Source organism: Xenopus laevis, chromosome 3L (assembly GCF_017654675.1).
Source record: "Xenopus laevis strain J_2021 chromosome 3L, Xenopus_laevis_v10.1, whole genome shotgun sequence".
NCBI classification, from domain to species: Eukaryota; Metazoa; Chordata; class Amphibia; order Anura; family Pipidae; genus Xenopus; species Xenopus laevis.
This window is the reverse complement of record NC_054375.1, coordinates 49,590,914-49,614,731: the sequence shown is the minus strand read 5'-3', so window position 1 is coordinate 49,614,731 and position 23,818 is coordinate 49,590,914. Positions and strand designations below refer to the sequence as shown.

The window sequence follows — 23,818 nt, the reverse complement described above, 5'->3', positions numbered from 1 at the left end:
GGAGCTGCTATCTGGTTACCTTCCCATTGTTCTTTTGTTTGGCTGCTTGGGGGGAAAGGGAGGGGGTGATATCACTCGAACTCGCAGTACAGCAGTAAAGAGTGATTGAAGTTTATAAGAGCACAAGTCACATGACTTGGGGCAGCTGGGAAATTGACAATATGTCTAGCCCCATGTCAAATTTCAAAATTGAATATAAAAAAATCTGTTTGCTGTTTTGAGAAATGGATTTCAGTGCAGAATTCTGCTGGAGCAGCACTATTAACGGATTAATTTTGAAAATTTTCTTTTTCCCATGACAGTATCCCTTTAAGCATGATGCTGGCAGGCAGAATCTGAATAAAATGGGATTATATGAATGGCATTAGGTAGATGTTTGTAATGTTCTTAATCTATATTGTATTCTAAAGAAAAATGGTTATTGTATGCTGATCAAAGCTGTCCCCCTAAAAGTCCCTGCATGACTTGTATAAAAGCTCAGTGTGCAGCAGCTGTAACATGAGTGTTGAGTGAATAGGAGCATGAATAGTAGGCCCAATGTTACATTATAAGCAACGCAGCATTTAAGTCACATTAGGTCAGGGATAGGCAACTTGCGACACTGCTAATACTGCATTACTACAACACTCAGGATCTCGCACTACTAGCAAGGCAAGTAATGGGATGCTGAGAGTTATAGTTCTAGCACAGCTGGAGTACCAGCCAATGTTTTTTGTTGTTGTCCCACATTAGGCTAAAATAACTGAGCCACTACACACAGACAAACACAATGGCTGCTGGCCATTCTACAGAGCATGTAAACAAATGATGTGAGTTAATACTCAAGGAGGCTACGTCTGAGATATTGCATTTGCTCATCATTTAGATTCTAAATAACAATAAACCCAAAAATTTGTTTCCTAATGTATTGGTGTTTCTTCCGATTGGTCCGTCCCGCAATAAAACGGCGCGGGGGTAAACATTCCCTACTGCATCTTCCCGAGCTGGATTTTTTTCCAGGCTTCTGAAGCTGTGAAAATGAAAGAGTCCAAAATCCCAGCAACTGTGAATGTTCCCCCGATGATGGCGCAAACCTGCAATGGAAAGAACGAGAGTATGATTGGAAAGGAAATTCTCCCTTTATTAAACTTACACAGAAAATTTAATAAGTCAGAAAGGTGCCCATGGCCAAGTTAATGACTTATGCCTTAGTCCAATGAGATGTGGTTAAGAAAATGGTAAATAGCACTTAGGACCAAAACCCTCCTATTTAGACCAGAAATTAAAATAATAAAAGGAAGAAGGAGGTGTAAGCATAAGAAAGCAATGATGGGTGTTATTCACTTTTGACTATTAGCAATTATCTAGTCTATATAAGCAACATGAGACCGATAAGTGGTAACTTCAATATAGTTATATTTTGTTGCAGTTGGCCCAATAATCGCCCCAAATAGATCATGCCATTGCCTCTCTCCTCTGAGGGGAAGAGGTTGGGAAATCCAGTGTTGATGGAATACCTCTGTATTTAAACATGACACCTAAACCTTTAAACCAGTTGTTGGACTTTTTCCATTGAATTCCCCCAAAGGTTCAACCATTGGCCAGGGTCTGCATTAGCTCATAATAAGGGTGCAGATTTAAGCAGCAAAGGACAAATACTGCTTTCAGCTACAATTATTCACAAATAACTTTAGTCATTGATATAAATTGATATTTCGGCTATTTAGAACAACATTAAGTGGGTTATTTACTAAACCTCGATTTTTTTTCTGGTTGAGGCTTTTTGGGCAAAACCTCACATTTTTACAGGGAAAAAAACCTAAAATTTTTGGAGATTTTATTATATCCCAAAGCAGCAAAAAGTCCAAATCTGAAAAACCACCATCTCAAACCTTCCGAGGTCATGTAAATGTCAATGGTAGATGTCTCGTTTACAATTTGAAGATATTGTAATTCTGGGTTTTCAGTCGATAACCCAAAAAATAAATAAAAATAATTCATACGATTCGGGTTTTTGTTCGATGTTATTGAGTTTTCCCAACCCAACTTTTTCAAATTTTATTTTATTGATAAATAAGATAAAATCGTGGATGGGCCTTTGGTCCAGCTAGGTTTAATAAAAATATGAGAAATTCCAGTTTTAGGGGTTATTTCCTAAACTCGATTTTTTTTCAGGTCGAGGGTATTTAGGCTGAGCTTGGTTTAATAAAAAAGCGAGATAAATTTGAATATTAGAAAATAACTCCCTTAATTTCATTATGCAAAATGTTATATTTTAGTTCACAGTTCCTTTAAAACTGCTGAAATGGAGTTTTAAAAATGATCTTTATCTGCATTTACAGAAGATATTCCTGGAGTAGAACAATATTGCATTTGCAGTGCAATTTCAGGGAAATGCTCCCCCTTATTTTGGCAATGAAATGAGGTAATATGAATAAGTGAAACTACACCTTGCTCAGCTCTATGGTGTTGAGCCTCATGTGGGAATGAAATTTGCCCGGGTAAGCACTTTAGAAATCCTATTTCATACTCAAGCCACGATCAATGGTAATGTAAACAGAAAACTTTGCAATGGAAACAAATTTGACATGACTAACAGACTTCAATGACAACACAGAACTTAGTAGAGTGAAACATGAATTTAACATTCGTTTCGACATGATAACTGCCCCCATTTGAAGGGAAATCATTCAGAACATTTAACACTGATTGTGTGGCTGGCCCTTTATATTTAATAGTATAAAACATTAATATCGCATCTAATATATCAGGTCTGAAAGTGATATAAGTGATTAGTAACTTCTCTGAAATTCAGACCAAAGTGTCGTACCACAATTAATAATCTATAAATACACTTTCTATAAGTTTTACTTGTGCGTTTTGAGCAATCGCTATTTGCTGAGGAAGCGCAACCCTGTGAGGTCACTTGAGCAGTGAAATTTCGTGAATCTTCCCAATGCAGAGCAACTATCACTGGTTTTCCTGCAAAGCTGGTTAAAAGACAGGTCACAAATACAATACAAAAACCTTATAAAGTTTGTCATATATCTTTGTCATGACAGCATGAATACCTATTCAGAAACACTTCCCAATTGAAATGACATACACAAGCAGGCAGCATCACAAGCTAAAAAATAACCCACATCAATCCTCGGTCTTCAACAAATGCTATAACTGGCCAATGTTTCATATTTTTATCGTTCCCAGGGGCACCAGCTGCTGCTAATCCCATGTTGGGGCATGGCAAAGATGATGACAGTCATTTTGGTTTGAGTGTTCTAATTTGGTGACTGTGATGATCCCCTGGCTCTCCCTCTCTTCTTGTCACACGTTCGCTCCTATTTCTGGTTGCCAGCTCTACTTAAATCAAGCCCTGTGCGTGTTTTTTTGTTTTGTTATTCTGCCTTAAAGGGGAACTATCGCTAAAGTTAGAAACTATCTAAATAAAATCAATTAAATATTCTGCATTGTTTCTGAAATAATCAAGTTTATATTCACTATCCCTCTCTCAGCATCTGTTTCTCTTCATTCTGTCTTCATGCAGCAGTTGAATGTCATATATTCATTGACAGTTAGATCCAATTTATCTTATAGGGGGGCTCCCTTTCCTAGCAGATGTATTAGAGCTCACTCAAATAACTGATTCCAGTACAAACACAATCTAACAAAATAACTGCCTTTTGCACAAATTCTGCACGTAGAGAGGCAGGATGTCTGGTGATTTTAATAGAGTGAGCTCTAATACATCGTCTAGGCAAAAGGAGCTCCCCTATAAGATATATTGGGGGTCAGTTATCAACACTGGGCAAATTTGCCCATGGGCAGTAACCTATAGCAACCAATCAAATTGCTGCATTCATTGTTCTACTTGCAGTTGGCTTCAAAAAGCTAATCACTGATTGGTTTCTATAGGTAACTGCCCATGGGCAAATTTGCCCAGTGTTGATAAATTAGCCCCATTGAATTTAATGGTCAATGATTATCTGACAGCCAACTGCTGCATGAAGACAGAATGAGGAGAAACAGTTCCTGAGAGAGGAATAGTGAAGATAAACTTTATTTATTCAGAAACGGTATAGAATTTTTAATCTATTGTATTTACAAAGTTTCTTATTTTGGTATGGTGAAGCTTATATTCAATTTTCATTATAGTTCCCCTTTAAATATACGAGTATAAGAATGACATTGCAGAGGGAAGATTATTCCTTGGATCCTTAAAAGGTGCATTCAGTATGTGAGCCACGCTGTTGGTCTCCTTTCCTCGGGAACAGCAGTACGAGGCAATGCTCATACATACTATTAAATACAGATTATTTCAATAGCATTGCATTAGCAAACAAATAATTTAGTAGCAAGAGCAGCAGAAATAAAGCAGTAGAGTAGCCTCTGGTGACTAGAGGGTCAGTGGGCAAGAGCTGACAGTGAAGAGTGACGTATGATCCAAATCAAGCTTAGCCGGACAAGTCCTGACAGACTGGGATGCAGGTGAGCAAGCTAAATAAACAATGGATATTATCACTTCTCTTGAGGTCATCGCTCCCCCCCTCTTCGCCAGCGGATGTGTTAATCATTAATACGCACCCAAGTGACGCAGAGCTTCCCATGCAAAGGCACAGTATTAAGAGTGACGTGGGTGAGGAGCTGCCAGCACACAGCTAGGGAAACTTTGACTGCTTTAGTGAAATTGAACAAGTATGTAGCAGCCACATCATGAGTCACTTATTGAAAACAACATTTCAGGTCAAATGAGAACAGGAGGGATTTAATAGAAACTGCTAAAATAAAACAAAAACAAATAAAAAGGAGAGGCTAAACAAAAAAAAATATTGGTGTCCTTGTCATAATTGCTTTGTATATGGCACCAAATGAGAAGCATTATTATAAAAATCCATATGTTGGAAATGCTGCTGAATACACTGATTTACCAGAGGGATTAGTGGGTTCTGGTTATTTGTAGAATTAAGACTGCCCTATCTATGGCTCTGCTATCACCCCCATTCAAGAAATGTAGGCCTACAGGATGGGCAACAAATTTATAAAGTGCTATTCCACAGATCTGGTACTAAAGACACCATCTCACTATACTACAGCCATATCCCTTTCCCACATACCATGGCAGAAGAAAACGGCTTTCCAGATAAGAGAACTCATAGCTGTATAGCATTCTAATAAAGTAATGTAAAACCAACACGGTCAATGGAAGCATGATAGTTATGAACATGTATTTCTAACACGCCAACATATCCAGCAGCATTGTACAATAAATGGGTGTATACAAAAAACACAAGACAATATACAAAAATAACCAACACAAGTGTTAAAGAGGGCCTTGCCCTAAAGAACTTACCATGGGGATATGCATTAATAAATATCAACCCCATCAACGTTTTGATTTTTTTTTCTATTTTTTCAGGAGACCAAAAAAAAACAACAAAAAAACTGTAAAATCCAGGAAAACATAAAATTGGGGTTCTCCTGTAAATGGTGTAAAATGTAAATATAAAAAAAGACTTAGAATATGGGGACACTTACAAGGGATAAACATGGGTTTAATGAAAATGGGCCAAAATGATGATGTAAAATGTGGGAAAACTGACTTAAAATCCAAAAAATGATCCCATTAAGAAGCATTAGAACATAAATAACATTTAAAAACCGTACAATCATCATCATCATTTATATTTCGCCGACAAGATACGCAGTGCTATACCTTAGTTATAACAAATGGAATAAATGGTGGATAACAATTCAGTAAAATCGGTGTTAGACTGTACAGGTATGGGTCCTGTTATGCAGAATACTCGGGACCTGGGGTTTTCAAGATAACGGCTCTTTCTGTAATTTGGATCTTCATACCTTAAAGGGGACCTGTCACCCTAAGAAATAATTCAAAATTATTTTCTATCATGTTAGTTGAGTAAAATAAACTTCCCTTACACTATATTTATTATTACACAATCACAGCAAGCAGGCAGGAGCCATTTTGTGGACACTGTTATTAAGATAAATTGTGTATCACCCCAAAATCTTGTGTATACACCAGAACCTAATGCCCATGTGCAGTGCCCTAGATAATTATAGAGAATGAGGAGGGAAGGGGCAATGTGAGGAGTGCAGTGACATGTAGGAAGTGCTGAATGTAAAGTGAAAGAAATTGAATGCCCCACCTCTATGCCTCAGGCATAGAGGTGGGGGAAAATAATATTTGATTGACAGCTCAGATATTTAAACACCATTATAACGGGTATGGATGTTTGAATGAAAAAAAATGTTGTGTTTCGTGTTTAATTTGCTATGGACTTTCATTGTGCAGCTTTTTATCTGTAGGTGACAGGTCCACTAATCATGTAAACATTAAATAAATCCAATAGGCTGGTTTTGCTTCCAATAAGGATTAATTGTATCTTAGTTTGGATCAAGCACAATATACTGTTTTTTTTAATTTGGCTAAAACGTAGTCTATCAGAGATGGTCATTCCGTAATTTGGAGCTTTCTGGATTAACAGGTTTCCAGATAACTGATCCCATACCTGAATTTAATTCTTGAAGAGGTGGCTCAAATATTATCCTAATATGTATTTGACATTAAATGTAACAGTGACTAAGAAACGTGGAACTATAAACGATGGATCAGATGACTGGCAGATGCCTTAGCAGTGATTTATTTCGCTATTAACCCTTTGCAACATAAACAGTTGCAACACAGTAACAATGACAATTCACTTTAGAATGCAAAAGAGGTCAATCCTGTGATGCTTATTATTTCTTAAATAAATGAATGGCTCATTTATTACGAGTGGTAAAAAAGGAATATGCAATTTGCTATGGTTTTTTTTGTAATTTTTACCCATGACAACATTCTTTCTGCAAAATCCCGGTGTTATTGCAGTGATTGCAAACTGTCAGCATGAAGACTTGCACCAGACTTCTTTTTTTGTGAAAAGGGTTAATTAATTTGACACTCTCTAGTCTGGCTTTCAAACAATTTAGACATAAACAGCAATAATTCTATTCAAGCAGATGCAGTTGTGAGCTAAACAGGTGCCAGGCTGGGGATAAGGAGGGATTATGGACACCTCGGAGGTGTTAGAACTTTCCATCACACTTTAGGGATAATTGCTGACAAGGCATTTGGTCTAAACACTAGAGCAATGGGTTAGAGGGAACAATGGGGTCCTGAGCCTAATATCACACTCCACAGCTTCTGGATGGATGTCAGTTTTCAGCACTGCCATGGACAGAGGATGATGTGATGCAGGACATAGCCTTTACCTTGCTCAGAGAGCAGTTGGAAGATATTTCTGGAATAAAATACACTGATGGAAGAGTTGGGCTTGGAGCATTCAAAGAAAAGATGGCCAGTTGTTACAGAGAAGAGGCTGATGGTTCTTTTTATACACATATCACTGTTTGTCTTTTCACCCAAAATCTAAGGATTGACTGAAATTCAGAAAAAAAATATTTTTGGCAACCAATCAAGTTGCAAATGAATTGTAAATAGGGATTAGCTATCTAATATTAGAATATGTAATGTATCTGAATGTATAAAAAAAATCCAATCACGGCTTTTTATACACTAAAAACCTTTGTGATGTATTTTGATTTATTGGGTGAGTATACATACACACACATACTTCCCCTATAGATTTGTGTGTGTTTGTGTGTCCATGTGTCATGTCGGAGATAAAGGAAGCAGCCGAACAGATGCTTGCATGACACGGCTTCACAAAGCACCATGGATGAGGATTTGTTATCAGCCACAATGAGTATGTGAGAACCAGCAATCACGTCAGTTCACAGACCAAGCCCTCCGGAATCAGCATGTCAGTCAGTGATTTTGGCACTGGGAATGTGGAGCACACGGAGGAATTGTGCACGGGACAAACTGCAACTGCAGATTAGCAGGTGAGAAGGTTACCGAGCAAGAGCTTGTGTGTCATCATTATAAATAGGTTTATTCAACCCCCCCTTTCCATTGCTAAAACAGACCACTTCCTAAACACTGCTCTTTGAAACCCCTCCCCAATGATTAGAAAGCATTTTGCCAAAAGCTGAAGTGCCTATCAATTTTTTTATTTAATACATTATCATAAGGGGTGGGGAAGGTTACAACTCACTAAAGGGGTAGTTCACTTTAATATGATTTTTTTTTTAGAAGAGATTACGGTAGCCATACACGTAGAGATCCACTCGTTTGGCGATTTTGGCAAATGAGCGGATCTCTCCCCGATATACCCACATTGAGGTGGGTGATATCGGGCTAATCCGATCCTGGGCCCTAGGGCGCAACGAACAGATAATAATGCAACCAATACGGGTGGTCAGATCGCCGGACCACATCAACGAAACAGATGCGGTCACGATCAGATGTGCCGTGCCCAATCAGATTAACCCTGCCCAATCGACATCTGGCCAACTTTCGGCCAGATATCAATTGGGGAAGCCTGTTGGATTGCCACACGCACAGGCCGGTAAGCTGCAGACTCGGTTTGTCGGCAGCTTTTATCGGCCGTGTATGGCCAGCTTTAGAGATCAGAATTCTAAGACAATTTGCAATTGGTCTTCATTTAAAAAAAATGTTTTTTTATTGTTTTGTGTTCTGTAGCTCTCAAGCTGTTTGCTAGGGGTCAATTATCTTAGCAACCACAGGACAGTTTTGACAACCAAAATAGTAGAGGCCCTGATTTCAGTGATCTCAATAAAAGTGTCATCTACAGTGCAATGGGGGGTGACATATAAATGAGTTTTTAAAATGCCTCAGAACCCCATTACCTCCTTGAACTGCCAGTAGCAAGGCACTCTATGACTGTGCAATGCATGTTTATATGGAACCTCCTGGAAATCTAGAACCTACATTGCTGGACCTCTGGCTAAGCATGTCATACATTGTGGCACACTATACCCATTCATATATATATATATATATATATATATATATATATATATATATATATATATATATATATATATATATATATATATATATATATATATATATATATATATATATATATATATATATATATATATATATATATATATATATATATATATGTATATATGTATGTATGGGATCTGTTATACCAAAACCCATTATCCAGAAAGCTTTGAATTACAAAAAGGCTATATCCCATAGAATCCATTTTATCTAAGTAGTACAAATTTTTAAAAATTATTTCCTTTTTCTCTTTTGCAATAATAAAACAGTATATTGTACATGATCCCAATTAAGATTAATTAATCCTTATTGGAAGCAAAACCAGCCTATTTGGTTTATTTAATTGTTTACATGATTTTCTAGTAGACTTAAGGTATGAAGATCCTAATTACAGAAAGATCTGTTATCTAGTATACCCCAGGTCCCGAGCATTCTAGAAAACAGCCCCATACCTATATATAGTTAGCCTCTCTTCCCTATTTTTGCCTTGTTTGAGGATGTATAGAATATCACATGCACCATCTTTCATCAAATTGTAAGAAACAACCACCCAATTCTCAGAAACTGAAATGTAATAAAGAAGGACACAGCAGGAAGTGCCATGGGCAGTTTAAATAGCTTCCCCCTGCATAGAATTACATATCATTACATCTAATGGTTTCTATGCATACCCGGGCATGTAAGTGATACAGCTTAAAGCCGTTTCTGTTTTTCCAAACATTGTCCCGGTCGCCGTCAAACCAGAAATCTGATCTCCGGCACAGTGGCTGGGAATGGAGGGTTAAAAGCTCGCAGTGTGACATTTGTAAAGTGTCTGAGGGCGTCCAGCTTGTTTGTCAGTTCCCCATGTGAAATGTGTAATTGCTCATGGCCACTTGCAGTCTGACTCCCGGTAAATAGCCATGAATAGCAATGTACCCATTTATCTCAGCCAAACAGGTTGGAGGCAGACATATCACAATGGATTATTTGAATATAAACCAGCCAATGGCCTGCCTCCTCTCAAGAAACAGCCAGTCTTACTGGCCCTGGGAAACTTTCCTTTTATTCTATCTCCTCTTTTGTTAACACAAAAGGCTTTTGTTTGGTCATGTGCAAAAGGAGTCCCTCGTGCTTCCCCACTTGCCTTATTGATGTGGACGATGGCTGAATGGCTTGTGTGAATGGATGAGCTGCTGTTGCCTCATGCTCTTAACAGGAGATTGTGAATGAGGCAGCAGTGCTAACAGCAGGTGTCTCTCAATTACCAATTCCCCTAACCTCGAAGTCTTATTCATCTGTCCACCATCTGTCCGCAGGAAGAACGCTTTCCTCTCTAACTAGATCATTGGCAGATGGAGATTATACCATCAGCACAGGGGTGTGCTCCTTGCTAACTTCACTCTGACTGTGACTTTGCCTACAGAGAAACAGTTCCTACTGCAGGATAGCAACTCTACCTGTGCAAACACATAAATGAGCAGATATAAGCTGCCAACAGACTATTGGGCAGTGCATGGGGCCCTCGAACGACCGAAAGTCCGGAAGATGTCTATTGAGCGGGTTTAAAAATCCAGTCAGCTCAAGGACCGCATCAGTTCATTGATGTGATCCTCGCTCCAACTACCTGTATTCTCCTTTTTGTGATTCAATCATTGGGCCCTAGGGCCCACAATCGAATCAGCCCAATATTGCCCTCCTCAAGGTGGACATATTGGGAAAAGATCTGCTTGTTTGGCGACCTCCCCAAACGAGCTGATCTCCGTATGTATGGTAAACTTTACACTGTCCTGCTGGCGTCCAAATAAAAGAAATGTACCTCATTAGAAAAAAAAGCAGAATCGCAGCTCCCACTCATATGATCTTCATCATGAAATAAATTAATTAAAAGGGCAAAATTTTAGCCTTGATTTTAACCTATTTCACCCCACGTCATATTTCTCTAGATTTGTTATGTTAAAAGGATTGTTCACCTTCCAACACTTTTTTTTCAGTTCAGTTGGTTTCAGACAGTTCACCAGAAATAAATACTTTTTTTTCATTACTCTCTATTTGTGACTATTTCTTTAAAGGGGTTGTTCACCTTCCAAACACTTTTTTCAATTTAGTTGTTTTTAGATTGTTCCCTAGAAATAATGACTTTTTCCAATTACTTTCCATTATTTATTTTTTACGTTTTTTCCAAAATCTAAGTTTAAAGTTGAATGTTCCTGTCTCTGGTGTTTGAGTCTGACAGCTCAGTAATCCAGGTGCAGATTCTGAACTGTTACAATTTTGCAACATTAGTTGATACATTTCTCAGAAGCATCTCTGGAGTATTAGCAACAATTGTATCAATTCTAACAGCTGCCTGTAATGAAACCCAGAGATTCTGCTCAGCAGGGACAAAGATAAGAAATGTATCAACTAAATGTATCAATTTAGAACAGTTTACAGGATCGGCGACCCCCCCTCCCAGAGCTGCTTCAGAAGGAGAGAAATGACACTTTATACTTCAATATTAGAAAAACCGTGACACATAGAAAATAGAAAGTCATTGGAAAAAGTCGTTATTTCTGGTGATCTATCTGATAACAACTAGTTGTTTGAAGGTGAACAACCCCTTTAATATAGAAGTTTTTCACCTTCTTGTGTGTGCATGAAGCAGCTCGGGGGGGGGGGGTGTCGCTTACTCTGTAACTTGATACATTTAGTTGATAATTTTTTTATCATTGTCCCTGCTGAGCAGAATCCTTGAGTTTTATTAAATGCAGCTGTTAGAATTGATACAATAGTTGCTAATACTCCAGAGATGCTGCTCAGAAATGTATCAACTAAATGTTGCAAAATTGTAATAGTTCGGAATCTGCGCCTGAATTACTGAGCTGCCAGACTTAACACTAGAGACAGGGACATTCAACTTGAAACTAAAATTTTGGAAAAATGGTGAAAAATAAAAAATGGAAAGCAATTAAAAAAAAAGTCTTTATTTCTGGTGAACAATCTGAAAACTTGCTCCATTTATGCCTGCTTTAATTAAAAAAAATCTATAGATTTATTTCTTGAATTAAGCAGGGTAAGCTTTAAAATGAAAATTATTTATATTTCATTGCCTTTTCCTTATCTGTAAACCTGAGACAGCTCCAGCCAGGAAAATGGAGTGGCTTTTTTTTTTAAACAATAGCTGCTTAAGCAAGCTCTCCAAAAGTTTTGATTAATATCAAACTAATAAATAAACTATAGTAAAAAATATGTATTTTTGTAAAAAAAAAAAAAAATACATTTGCATGTTAAACAAGGGTGAATTCTGGCCATTAAGACGAACATGTAAAGCATATAGTTATATAAAGGAATATTCCACTGTACAGCACTGTACAGCACACAGATAAATTAACAGATAAAAGAACGTGGGAGCTGCTTGCTGAATCTGTAACTGGCCTCTAATTATGTTTTACGTGGAAGTGCTTCATAAACTTGGTTCATTTCATTGCATTATAAAATGATATATTGTTGCATATATGGTTTTGCTGCATGACATAATGCACAGCTACACATTCCTAACTCTACAATGCACATAAACAAACAATACAAATATATATTTGCATTGTTTCTTTTAAAAAGTACTATTAACTCCATAGTAACAAAGGCTGCAACTGTCAAACTGCCTACCCTGGGACAGAAAGGCAATTAGTATTGACTTATAGCAATAAGACATTGGCTTTCAATTACACTAGATGTATCAAAGTTTATGGCTGTCACCCACTGCAACCAATCAGCATCAATCATTAAAGGGATGGTTCACCTTTAAGTTAACTTTTAGAATGTTATAGAATGGCTAGCAACTTTTCAACTGGTCAGTGACCCCCATTTGAAAGCTGGAAAAAGTCAGAAGAAGTAAATAAGAAATAATTCAAAAACTATAAAAATATAGAAAAAATGAAGGCCAATTGAAACGTTGCTTAGAATTAAACATCCCATAACATACTAAAAGATAACGTAAAGGCGTACCGCCCCTTTAATAAAATTAGAAAACCCAAAAGTTATTTATATAATTAAGTGAATTGTGTTTGTTTTTTGGCTGGCTACCATGAAGTCTTTCTTAGAAATTAACCAGTTTAAACCTTCATTTATTTTGCCATTTTCCATAAGCTCGCATGAAGTAGTGCTGTTTCCACAGCACAATTTCCATGACGCAACTGCGCGATTATTTAATTCCTAAAATAACATAACTGAGCCAGCCACGGGGCTTTATGGTTACAAATAGTTTGTTAATGCTCTTAAAATAAAATATAGGAAGACTGAGAAAATATCAGCTGCTCAACCATATAATGTCATTCATCACAATGCTTTCTTGTACAAACTGTACATTGATTGCAGTTGATGAGTCATAAAGAAAGGAAGAGGAGGAAGCACACTAGTAGAAAGGTAAACCCCAAAAAGGAGAGTGGCACAGTCAAAGCTCCCCTTTCCTTTCTAATGTGTACCTAGTCAACTTAAAGTATTGAGCACTGTTTGGCATACTTTGGTGATGCCATTGATTTGTAACACGGTCGCGGCATTCCAACCATTCATCTGGTTCTGCCTATACAGGTTTAAGATCCGTTACCCAGAAACCGGTCATCCAGAAAGCTCGGGATTACAGGAAAGCCACCATCATAGACTCCATTTTCATCAAATAATTCAGATTTTTAAAACGGATATCCTTTTTCTCTGTAGTAATAAAACAGTACCTTGTACTTGATTTCAACTAAGATAAATAATCCTTATTGGAGGCAAAACACCCATATTGGGTTATTTAATGTTTATATGCTATTTTAGTTGACTTCCAAATCAAGACAACAGAAAGACCCCTTATCTGGTAAACCCCAGGCCCAGAGTATTCTGGATAATAGGTCCCATACCTGTTTTTTATAACAGGCCCCAAGAACAGTGTAGATGTACAACTGCCACCTGTCCCCACTGTTTGCTTAACATCTATACTTTCTATTACTGTAAGTCCTATGAAAGTTAATTTAGACCTTTAGCCTTTAGTTGACTGGAATATTTGCTTCAAAGTGAATTCTATGCAAGGTCACAATGCTATTTAATATATAATATATGGTGCATATATTGTGTTTAGCTGCAACAAATAATGCATCACTCTCTCCTGTGCCAGTATCTACCATTGGCAACATATTTCATATATTTATTTGAATAATAAAAACTCCCTATAGCAGATGCTGGCACTCTCAGGCTGGGTCACCTGGAAAGTTGACACTCTTGATTCTATGCTTGATAGTACAGGCAGCAAAATAGCCATTCATATGATTGCAAATCAGCTGCTAACAGGGGATGGGTGGGTTTCAACACCTCGGTTGCCTTTGAGAAGGAGCCACACTTATTATAGGGTTGTTTTCAGTGCTCCAATGAAGTCTTTAGCAATAGTAAAAGCTTAAGTGGTTTGCATTTTGTTTCCTTCAATAGGGCAACACTACATACTTACTGTGGTTATAAACCTGTACATTGGCTGTCTCTTCTCTGTGTATTTGACAGTGATTGGACTCAAGTCATACCGGAACCAGATGGCGGGTACTACGCGTCCTGTATGGCTGTATGCAACATATTCCTAGAAGGTAAACAGAAGCCTTTTGAAGATGCTCAGATGAAGACAGAAGAGTTGCAATTAAAAAAAGAAGGAAAAGCAAATAGAATGGAATATATATTAAGCAAACAATGAATAAGAGGTGAATAAAAAAACTAGAGAAGGCAACATGCCTGCAACATCAAAAAGTCACATCATTTTCACATTCTGGTTACGAAAATACATTTATGTTGCCTCTGTAGAGGTTCTTGCCAAAGTCATAATGTATTATGGAAAGTACCACCGAAAGCAATAAACCAAAGGCACAACAGGGCAACTTATAAAAAAAACGAAGGGCGACATACTGTGTTCCATTTCAGACGTTTATCTACAGGCCTTCAAACGGATTTGTACCGGAAAATGTGAGCCGGTGGTATGAATCAATGGAAAACTACTCAATATATGCTTTTCTTTGTGATCCTCAGACCATAATATGAGACGATATCTAGCACTTTGCCTCAGGAGATATTTACAAGACTGGAGCAAATTGTGTGTGTAGTATTAAAAATAATGGACTAATCAATTCAAATAAACAACTTTTCTGCGTTATTGGTCCTGGAAGCCATGTTTAGATACTATTTCCCTAAGAGAACTAAAGATGTTTTGATTTTATTTTGATTACAACCCTGCTTGTACCCTTGATGTCCCTTGGTAATCTTCCATAGGACAAGTTCATGGTTTTGGCCTGATTTAGAGCCTCTACATTGCCAGGATTTTCTAAAGTAATATTTTACAGTGACAGTTCAATAAAGGGCCAGGGAGGTCAGCCTCATGTGAGTTATACGTTCCCTGAGGCAATAAACAATCCCAAACCTGGTTTTTGTGCAGAAGATAGTGTTTAGTATGATGTAGAGTGTGATATTCTGAGACAAATTGCAATTGGTTTAAATTGTGGTTTTTGAGTTATTTAGCTTTTTATTCAACAGCTCTCCAGATTGTTATTTCAGAATCTGGTTGCTAGGGTCTGAAGTACCCTAGCAACCATGCATTGATTTGAACAAGAGACATAAATATGAATAGGAGAGGGCCTTAATAGAAGGATGAGTAATAATACTAATAATAAATGTAATAATAAATGTGTAGCCTTACAGAGCATTTGTTTTTAGATGGGGTCAGTGACCCCCACTAGAAAGACGAAGAAGGAAAATAATTTAAAAACAATAAAAATGAAGTCCAGTTTAAAATAATTAGCCACCCCTTTAATCCTGCATGCCGGTTGTCTGATTGAAAAACTTGTTTGCAAAACATGGCCAGACTATTTTACGCACATAAAACAAAATAAGTAGGACCATCATAATAAAAAGAAGAACAGAAAGAACTGAAAACATCATTGCCTCATGGTGACGAGCTTACATTCCAGTCCTTCTTTGGTTATCTGATCGTTACATTACTCATTATGTAATGCAGCTGGAATTCTATATTTTCTTTAATAAGTCAGTGTGTGTTTTTTTTTCTGCCCGCTGGCATCATTTGGGTAATTATAAAAACTTACCTCATTTTTCCAGATCACCCTTTTCCTGTTATTAGCCTTACATTTCACTATGAGGCAATGCTCATTTTCGCTGCTCTTTTGATAAACGTACCTTATTAGCCACTGTATATTGGTATGAAAATTGCTGCATCCCATTCATGTCTTCATAGACAGTCGGCACAATCTTTAGGACATAATCATGGGATTCCAGAGCTGCAAACAGGGGATGAATGTCAGTAAAGCAAAAGTATCGCTGTACTTAGAGGTCAACAGGGATCTCTCTTTGAGGCACAGAACAACTTTGGGCAAATTAATGAAGGGATTCTGGGGGTTGTACTTCACAAAAGTCAGTGCTCTATACAACATATAGTGATGAACTCCACATCTAAGTGTCAGCATATATTAAAATAGTAATAGCCCCAGCACCTAGCTTGGGGAATAAAATGTGTTAAGTGTTTAAAGAGGTGTGTGTTTGCTATAAAGAATCTAATACCCAAGGCCTAATTTGCAAGACAATGTGTAGTTCTCTAATGTTGAGCACCATTCTTTGCAGTTACTAAGAACATTTAAGTATAAATATAGAAACAAAGAAACCTACAGGATTGTTTGCTATTAACAAGGACATGATAGTACAAGTACTGATAGTAATAACTTAACAAAGGGAGTTGTCCAATTATCCTTTTGGAGCCAGAAATAATTTTGAGTGATCTACAAGTAGGCAAGGTATTTTTGAGTCTTTTTTTTACCTTAACTACTATGAAGGTGGGATTTTCCTCAATTTTGGGTATGTAGGAGAGGGTAAAGTGTGCATCTGTAACAGAGGCCTGAAACCCCAACCAAAACACTGGCATCCAAGTGCAGATCCTGTAAGCAATCTGTTGTAACTACAGGTATGGGATCTGTTATCCAGACTGCTCGGGACCTGGGGTTTTCTGGATAATGGGTCTTTCTGTAATTTGGATCTTGGTACCTTAAGTCTACGTAATTTGGATCTTGGTACCTTAAGTCTACTAGAAAATCATGTAAACTTTAAATAAACCCAATAGGCTGCCTTTGCTTCCAATAAGGATTAATTCTATCTTAGTTTGGATCAAGTACAATGAGCTGTTTTATTATTACAGAGAATTTTTTTACATTTTTTTTGATTATTTGGATAAAATTAAGTCTATAGAAGACGACATTTCCGTAATTCGAAGCTTTCTGGATAATGGGTTTCCGGTTCCATACCGTCCCCTATACATACCTTTTGAGGCCAGTTTATCTGCTCCTCCTAAGGCATTGAAAGCACCATGAATGTTTTCAACCTGTAATCAGATGTAAACAGAAGCATAACGTATGGGTATACGCCAGAATACATAGTCAAAAAGCCCCCAAAACCATTGAATACATTATGAAAATTACTAGACAATCTTTGTATTCACCGTACTAAAGGAGTTCATGTAATTTTATTTCATTCTCAATCAGATGATCTGCAAAACTTTTAGCTCGCTAGAAATCAAAGGAACTGACAATTCTAGACGACTCCTTTAAAAGTTGTTGCAGTTGCTAGTTAGCCTTGAGAGTAGGGATGCACCGAATCCAGGATTCGGTTCGGGATTCAGCCTTATTCAGCAGGATTCGGCCGAATCCTTCTACCCAGCCGAACCAAATCCTAATTTGCATAAGCAAATTAGGGGCGGGGAGGGCATTTGCGTGACTTTTTGTCAGAAAACAAGTAAGTAAAAAATGTTTTCCCCTTCCCACCCCTAATTTGCATATGCAAATTAGGGTTTGGATTCGGTTCGGTATTCGGCCGAATCTTTCACTAAGGATTCGGGGGTTCGGCCGAAACCAAAAAAGTGGATTCGGTGCATCCCTACTTGAGAGCTAAGCTAATGCATGTATTTGCAGCTGAAATTTGAACCTGAATATGATTTGGAAATGAAGGAAGACCCTCATCAGCTGCAAAAATCTGGCCCTTTATTAGAAGCAAGATAAAATAAATGCGACATATGTGAGGCATAAAACTGAGAAGTGGAACCGTTCCTTGATTCTTTCAGCAGAGGCTATGAATATTCTATGTTAAGTTAGCTTTCATAGTAGTATTTTTATTACCATAGGGGAATAGCTACATGCAGCAATATACTGCCATACTAATGTCTTGCTCCCACTAATCACTTAACAGCTACGTAAAGCTGACTGACACACCCTAGCACATAAGAGGTTTGTATTTCTGACTGATGCCTGTGATTTACATAATAACATTAGGGCACCCGAAAAATGACCTTGTTACACCCTGCCCTTTACCACTCATTAATACTGTGTTCTCTGCCAGTTTCTTTACAAGGAATGTTGCAGGGAGTGGTTCTGGAGAGCTTAAATAGTTATATAACATGTGGTGGCCCAATAAACAGAAGCAAGGTGTGGTAATAATTGAATAAAACCATAGGTACAAACATGTGCCTTGAACTTCTATTCATCCTTTTTTTCAGTCAATAAGATACTAAATAAAGATATTATATGTAACTAGAAGACACTTTCCAAAGAGAACACGGATGCACTGATTATCTAAAGGCATCAAACAAGGAATAGTCAGTAGGACCAAATAAAATGCACTTTAGATTATTAGTGAACGTTTAATAAATCTATTTTATATTGTTTTCTTTTTTTTTTATCCGTGCTCCCCTGTGCACATCGGTTAGTTTATCAGTGGGAGAACATTCTTATGGAAAGGGCTGTGGACACCCACCTGCAATGTTTTACCAAAGCTCAGCTTGTGAATAATATGTCTCATGTCAGGGTTTGCTGGCTGGGCCATGGCGCTGTGTGTAGATACGTGGAAGTTTCCTGGAACCTGTTTACATAAAATAAAGTCACAGCAGTCAATCCAAACAACTTGCAGCAGGAAAATACATAAGGCATTGCAAAAAAAAAAAATCTATTTAGCAAAGGGAAACTTCTTCATCAAATAGATTTTTACATCAGTGTGTTTACAACATAGAACAAATTTACTTCAGTTAGTTATAGGTGGAAGGAAAAGAACTGGGCTATTCTTTTGCATGGATAGGTTCTGGGTGAAATTAAGCAAGACAAACTGTTGAAATTAAAAAATGGGTTGACTGACTCCAAAGGGTTATTGAATCCCTCCCATAATGCACTTAAAGGAGAAGGAAAGTCATCTTGCACTTGGGGGTGCCAAATGTTAGGCACCCCAAGTGATTATATTGCCCTTACCTGAAACCCCGGGCCTGTGCTCCTATCAGCAGAAAACTGCACTGGCCCAGGGTTATTCCAGTGAGCACCACTGAGCGATCCTCTTCCGGCTTCTTCTTTCTCCAAATTTCCCGGGGCAAACGCATGAGCAGTTGAATGAAATTGGCAACTTTTTAATTAAAGTTCGGCTTTTCATTCTACTGCGCACGCGCAGCCACGTGAAGAAAGAGGAAGACGTGAGGCAGTGGTATGTGCAGGACACAATATGTTAGAACACCTGTATTCCTTCTCATCCATCGCAGTTATTAAGGGGCATATTTATTATGGTGTGTAAAACAAAATTCGCCAAAAAAGTGTAAAAATCTGTGTAAGATAAATGGCGAGTTTATCAAAGTGTGTTTTATTTTACACCATGTGAATGCCAGATTTGCCGCCATTATTTTAGATTGCTTCCAACAGAAGTAACTCTAAGAAAATAAGTGTAAAAATGATTACTCCGGTTTTTTAAACTGCAGAGCCTGGTGATGTGTGGCTACTTATCCTGTGTACCACATAATAAATCTGCCCCATAGTGTACAGTTCAGCTGCTGCTCTACAGTGTTAGAAGGGTAACAAACTGTTAATTTTTAGCTGGTGAAAAGCGCCACAACAGTGTTCATTCACAAGTTTATATTAATGAAGGTTTTTCAGTACAAAAGGCAGATTTTGACCTTGGTATTTTGGTTCCTATGGAAACCGGTGCTTGCACACTGCTATGCTATGAATAAAATGTGCCTGCAATCATATTACATGTATATAAAGTATAGGGTGGTATGATGTATAATCTAAAAAACAAAATACCCACTGATAGTACTCTATTGTAATAAAGAAGGGATGAAATACTACCCATTCTGCCAGTAGTACTAGAGGTGTTGAAATAATAAAGCAGTGAGAGGTAAATACCGTTTTCCCTAACTACGGTGCATTCAAACGCAAGGTGTGGCCTTCCAATTCCCAGCAGCCCACAAAAGCGGAGAGCTGTCATTCAACAGTAGTTAGAGGGCCAAAAGACTTCCCCTACAGGAGACAAAAAACTGACATCCCTCTACTTTAAAGGAGAACTAAGGCTTAACAAAGAAGTAGGCTAGAAATGTTGTACATTATGTTTTGGGCTTCTGTACCAGCCATGGCAACCACAGCCCTTGATCAGTCAAGATATATGCCTCTGTAGATGCCCCTAGTAGCTCAACATCTTCTTTTCTGCCGATTCACTGCACATGCTCTGTGCTGCTGTCATTTGCCTAAGCTTAGGGGCTAATTCACAATTTACTGTATATTTTAAATATAAAAGCAATGATAAATGGTTGATTAGTTATTAATTCAGATTACCATTGCATGGCAGCTCAGAAAGCAGTGTAATCAGACTGTAATAATCAGCCCTGTAGCATCAGCTTCTATGACAGATTACATTTGTTTTCTGCTTCATGACTTGCGACAACCCCTAAGCTAAACTTCTCAGCAGCTTCTCAAAGCACACTGAGCATGTGCAAGGTCATCGACACTCCTAGCAGAACCCAAGATTAGTGAGGAGCTGTGCACAGATTTGTAGGCCTGAATCATTACTCTTACAGAGATGCTGAACCTTTAAGCCGTTGCAGTAAGCTCAGTTTCTAAAAATACAGCATTTCTAGTTATATTCATTTTAAGGGTAGTTCTCCTTTAACACTTGAGGGTCTTGAAAACTCAACTCTCCAGCTAAAGGAGTTTGGTCCAAAGATGGCTACCATAGATCACAAATAAAGCACATGAACTGTCATTCAAAGCCTGCAAAGGGGCCTTACGAAGCCTAACCGGGCTTTATCTACATACAGCAAGAAAAAGAAAGAAAAAGCATTCAGATCAGAGTTTATTAAAGAACACAAAGATAGAAAACAAGTCACAGTTAACGTATGATTTAATTGCCACTGGTGCATATTTATAGCATTACTATATGAGAGAATGTCATTCATGCTATACACAGAGAGATCAGCAGCCAAAAAAATCTGCTCCTTAGACTATGATATCACCCAGCCAGACTGTTATGGTTTCACTGACGCATGGGATAACTGCTAAGGTACAAACCTTGCCCCACACCCCTGTTATGCCATAGCCCTGACCCAATTTTTATAATTAAAGCTTATCAAAATGTATGCCCTGAAAAAATATACTGCATGGTATGGCTACAATTTCAGGCATTCTGTTTTATCAGCTAAAGCACGTTTCTGTACATTAGGGCTCAGCTTATGTAACGTGAAAGCAGTCACCCTGGAGAGAAAAATGCTAAAAGTGCACGTGCACAGAGGTGGATAAAGATATCTCTTCATAAGAATGTTCATAGCATACACCCAAGATATCCAATGTATACTCATGTGCGAGTGATTATACCTATCCTATATCAACCACCTCTAATAGGCTGCAAGATGCTGAATTATGGTACACACAAAATTAACTGGCATTAAGCCTTTATACAGCCCTGCAGCTGAGCAATTGTCATGTATACCGACATAAGTGGAATTCATATTACCTTATTAATACTAAAAAACCCTTCAAATCTGCAGCCATGTGCATTATTTAGAGGGATCTTCATAGAATTGTCAATGTGACCAACTTCATGTCTTCCCATTTCATCTTGAATGTCCAGTCCCACCACTGAGGAAAAAGAAAGCAGAACAGGATTAATCATGTTGCACACAGGAGAAGCTCTCAGTACAAACCAACAAAAATGGCCAACATATTTTCTTAGTATTTACAATGTGACACTTATCAGACTTGAGCCTGATGAGAACTGGTACCATCAATGGCTTCAACAATTATCAACTCGTAGGTAGCAGGTGTTAAAGAGGATTTTGAAAACATTTTTTGGGTACCTTGCTGGACACCACTCTCGCTTTCTCTGGCACACATTGGTAGCATCTCTCTGTACAGGTTATGAGATAACCCAGAAACTTGTATCATTTATGGCTGTGTAGCTGGTCATGTCGCCAAAAAATCCTCACCATTCCTTAGACTGCTAAGATACATCAGTCTTACGTAAGGCTTATGGGACACGTGTCAGTGAATTTCAGCTGGGTGAGAAACATCCAATACTCCCTAGTGACTCCTTTCACATATATGAATGCAGGCACATTTGAGCATTTTCAGGAAGAAATCCACCTGGTGATAGTTGAGTTATAGTAATGTATATGACAGGAGACACGGGGTTGTATTGAAATGTGATTGGAGCAGAAAACCTACAAGTGCCATTAGTCTAATAAACTTATTAGGGGGCCTTTATGGAGGTGAAAATGGAGTTTGTGGCCAGTCTGCTAGCAAGACATTGCTGATTAGGTAAGGAAAGGCAAAAAAGTCAACCTCAACTCATCATAGAAGCTTAGTCATATAGAGCAAAATAATTTAAAAAAAAATTTAATATACATTTAACACTAAATATTTAAATTAAATTAATCCAAAGGAAAAAGAAAGAAGTTTTAATGCAGTGTTTTTGTTTACCTCCCCGGTGGCTAAAAATCAGGCAGGTTTGAAAATCCCATTGATGCGTTTACCAAGAGTGGTATTTCTAGGTCATAGAAATGCAGGGTTTATGCAGTATGATGCATTTCATGTCAACTTATTTGATTAAATCTGCGTTTAGATATTGACTAGACTTTTGGTTGTAAACAAATACTAGTCAGCTAACAAGCAAGCGCACACCCGGACTTTGTAGCATACAATAACTTTCTTCAGTACCATAAATAGATACAAAAGGAGATCAATTTTACACTCATGATAACCAGCCTCCTTCCACTGAGAAGTTGTTCATTGGAACGCAGAAGTAACAGCAATGCGATTGAGGGAAATCTTCAGGCCAACATTTGCCGCATACATTCTTTCGACATTAGCTGGGATGTCAGGCCTATGGCCCCCAGCTGTTGTCAACTGACAGTTTCAGCAGCCAGTTGGCAAACACTAGAGCTCTTTGGATTCAACAAAGATTTAATTGTCTTGCGGATAACAAAATTGCCACATAGGCCTCAAATAACTTTTCCAAAACAATGGCATGTGTTGTGTTAGCTGAAGTCAACTTACCTTCACAAGGGAGGTTGGGTAACGTGACATTAAGAGTCACTTCTATTTTCCCGCCACTATCCTTATCGGGGTCATCAACATAGAGCTCGTTAACACTGGAATGGAAAACAATATACCAAAGATCAGCAAGAACAGAGGATTAAAAAGAAGCAAACACTTAATTTGCTGTTGTGAAAAAGAATAAAATGTTATAGCATCTGTCAATCACTGAATGCCATGTCTAGGAGTCTCCTATAAAGTCTCCTATAATTATGAGAATAAAAACCAAGGGTGGGAATGCCAACAAGTAGATTGCACTGAGAAGAATTTTGGTTAATCTGAACAATGGACTTCAGCATGATTAAAGAAGGATTAGTTTGTGTGTGATATCCCCACACTGTGCCCTTCAGATGCAGCACACGGTAGCATGATACGGATTATGCGCTTTAATCAGCTTTAGGGTCTCGTGTGGGTCATAATTCAGCACTGTGTTATCGTAGTATAACACAATGAGGGCACAGAAGCAGAAAGAGGAATGCTAAGTCAGGTTAAGCAAAAAAAATAAAATAAATACAATTATTTAGCTTTTCCGTTTCCC

At 37.9% G+C, this 23,818-nt stretch overlaps 1 protein-coding gene across 2 annotated transcripts in view; it reads right to left on the bottom strand.

Moving 5' to 3' along the window:
* Positions 1-375: 375 nt before the first annotated feature.
* Positions 376-23,818, bottom strand: part of ergic1.L (endoplasmic reticulum-golgi intermediate compartment 1 L homeolog) — a 70,687-nt gene continuing 47,244 nt past the window's right edge. For both annotated transcript variants that reach the window (XM_018252168.2, XM_018252169.2), the window contains exons 4-10: positions 23,242-23,336; positions 21,701-21,825; positions 18,695-18,799; positions 17,210-17,270; positions 16,079-16,179; positions 14,358-14,480; positions 376-1,073 (exon numbers count right to left, since the gene is read on the bottom strand). In XM_018252168.2, the coding sequence (XP_018107657.1) occupies positions 966-1,073; positions 14,358-14,480; positions 16,079-16,179; positions 17,210-17,270; positions 18,695-18,799; positions 21,701-21,825; positions 23,242-23,336 (718 nt within the window). In that variant the 3' untranslated portion in view covers positions 376-965. The remainder of the gene's footprint in view (positions 1,074-14,357; positions 14,481-16,078; positions 16,180-17,209; positions 17,271-18,694; positions 18,800-21,700; positions 21,826-23,241; positions 23,337-23,818) is intronic.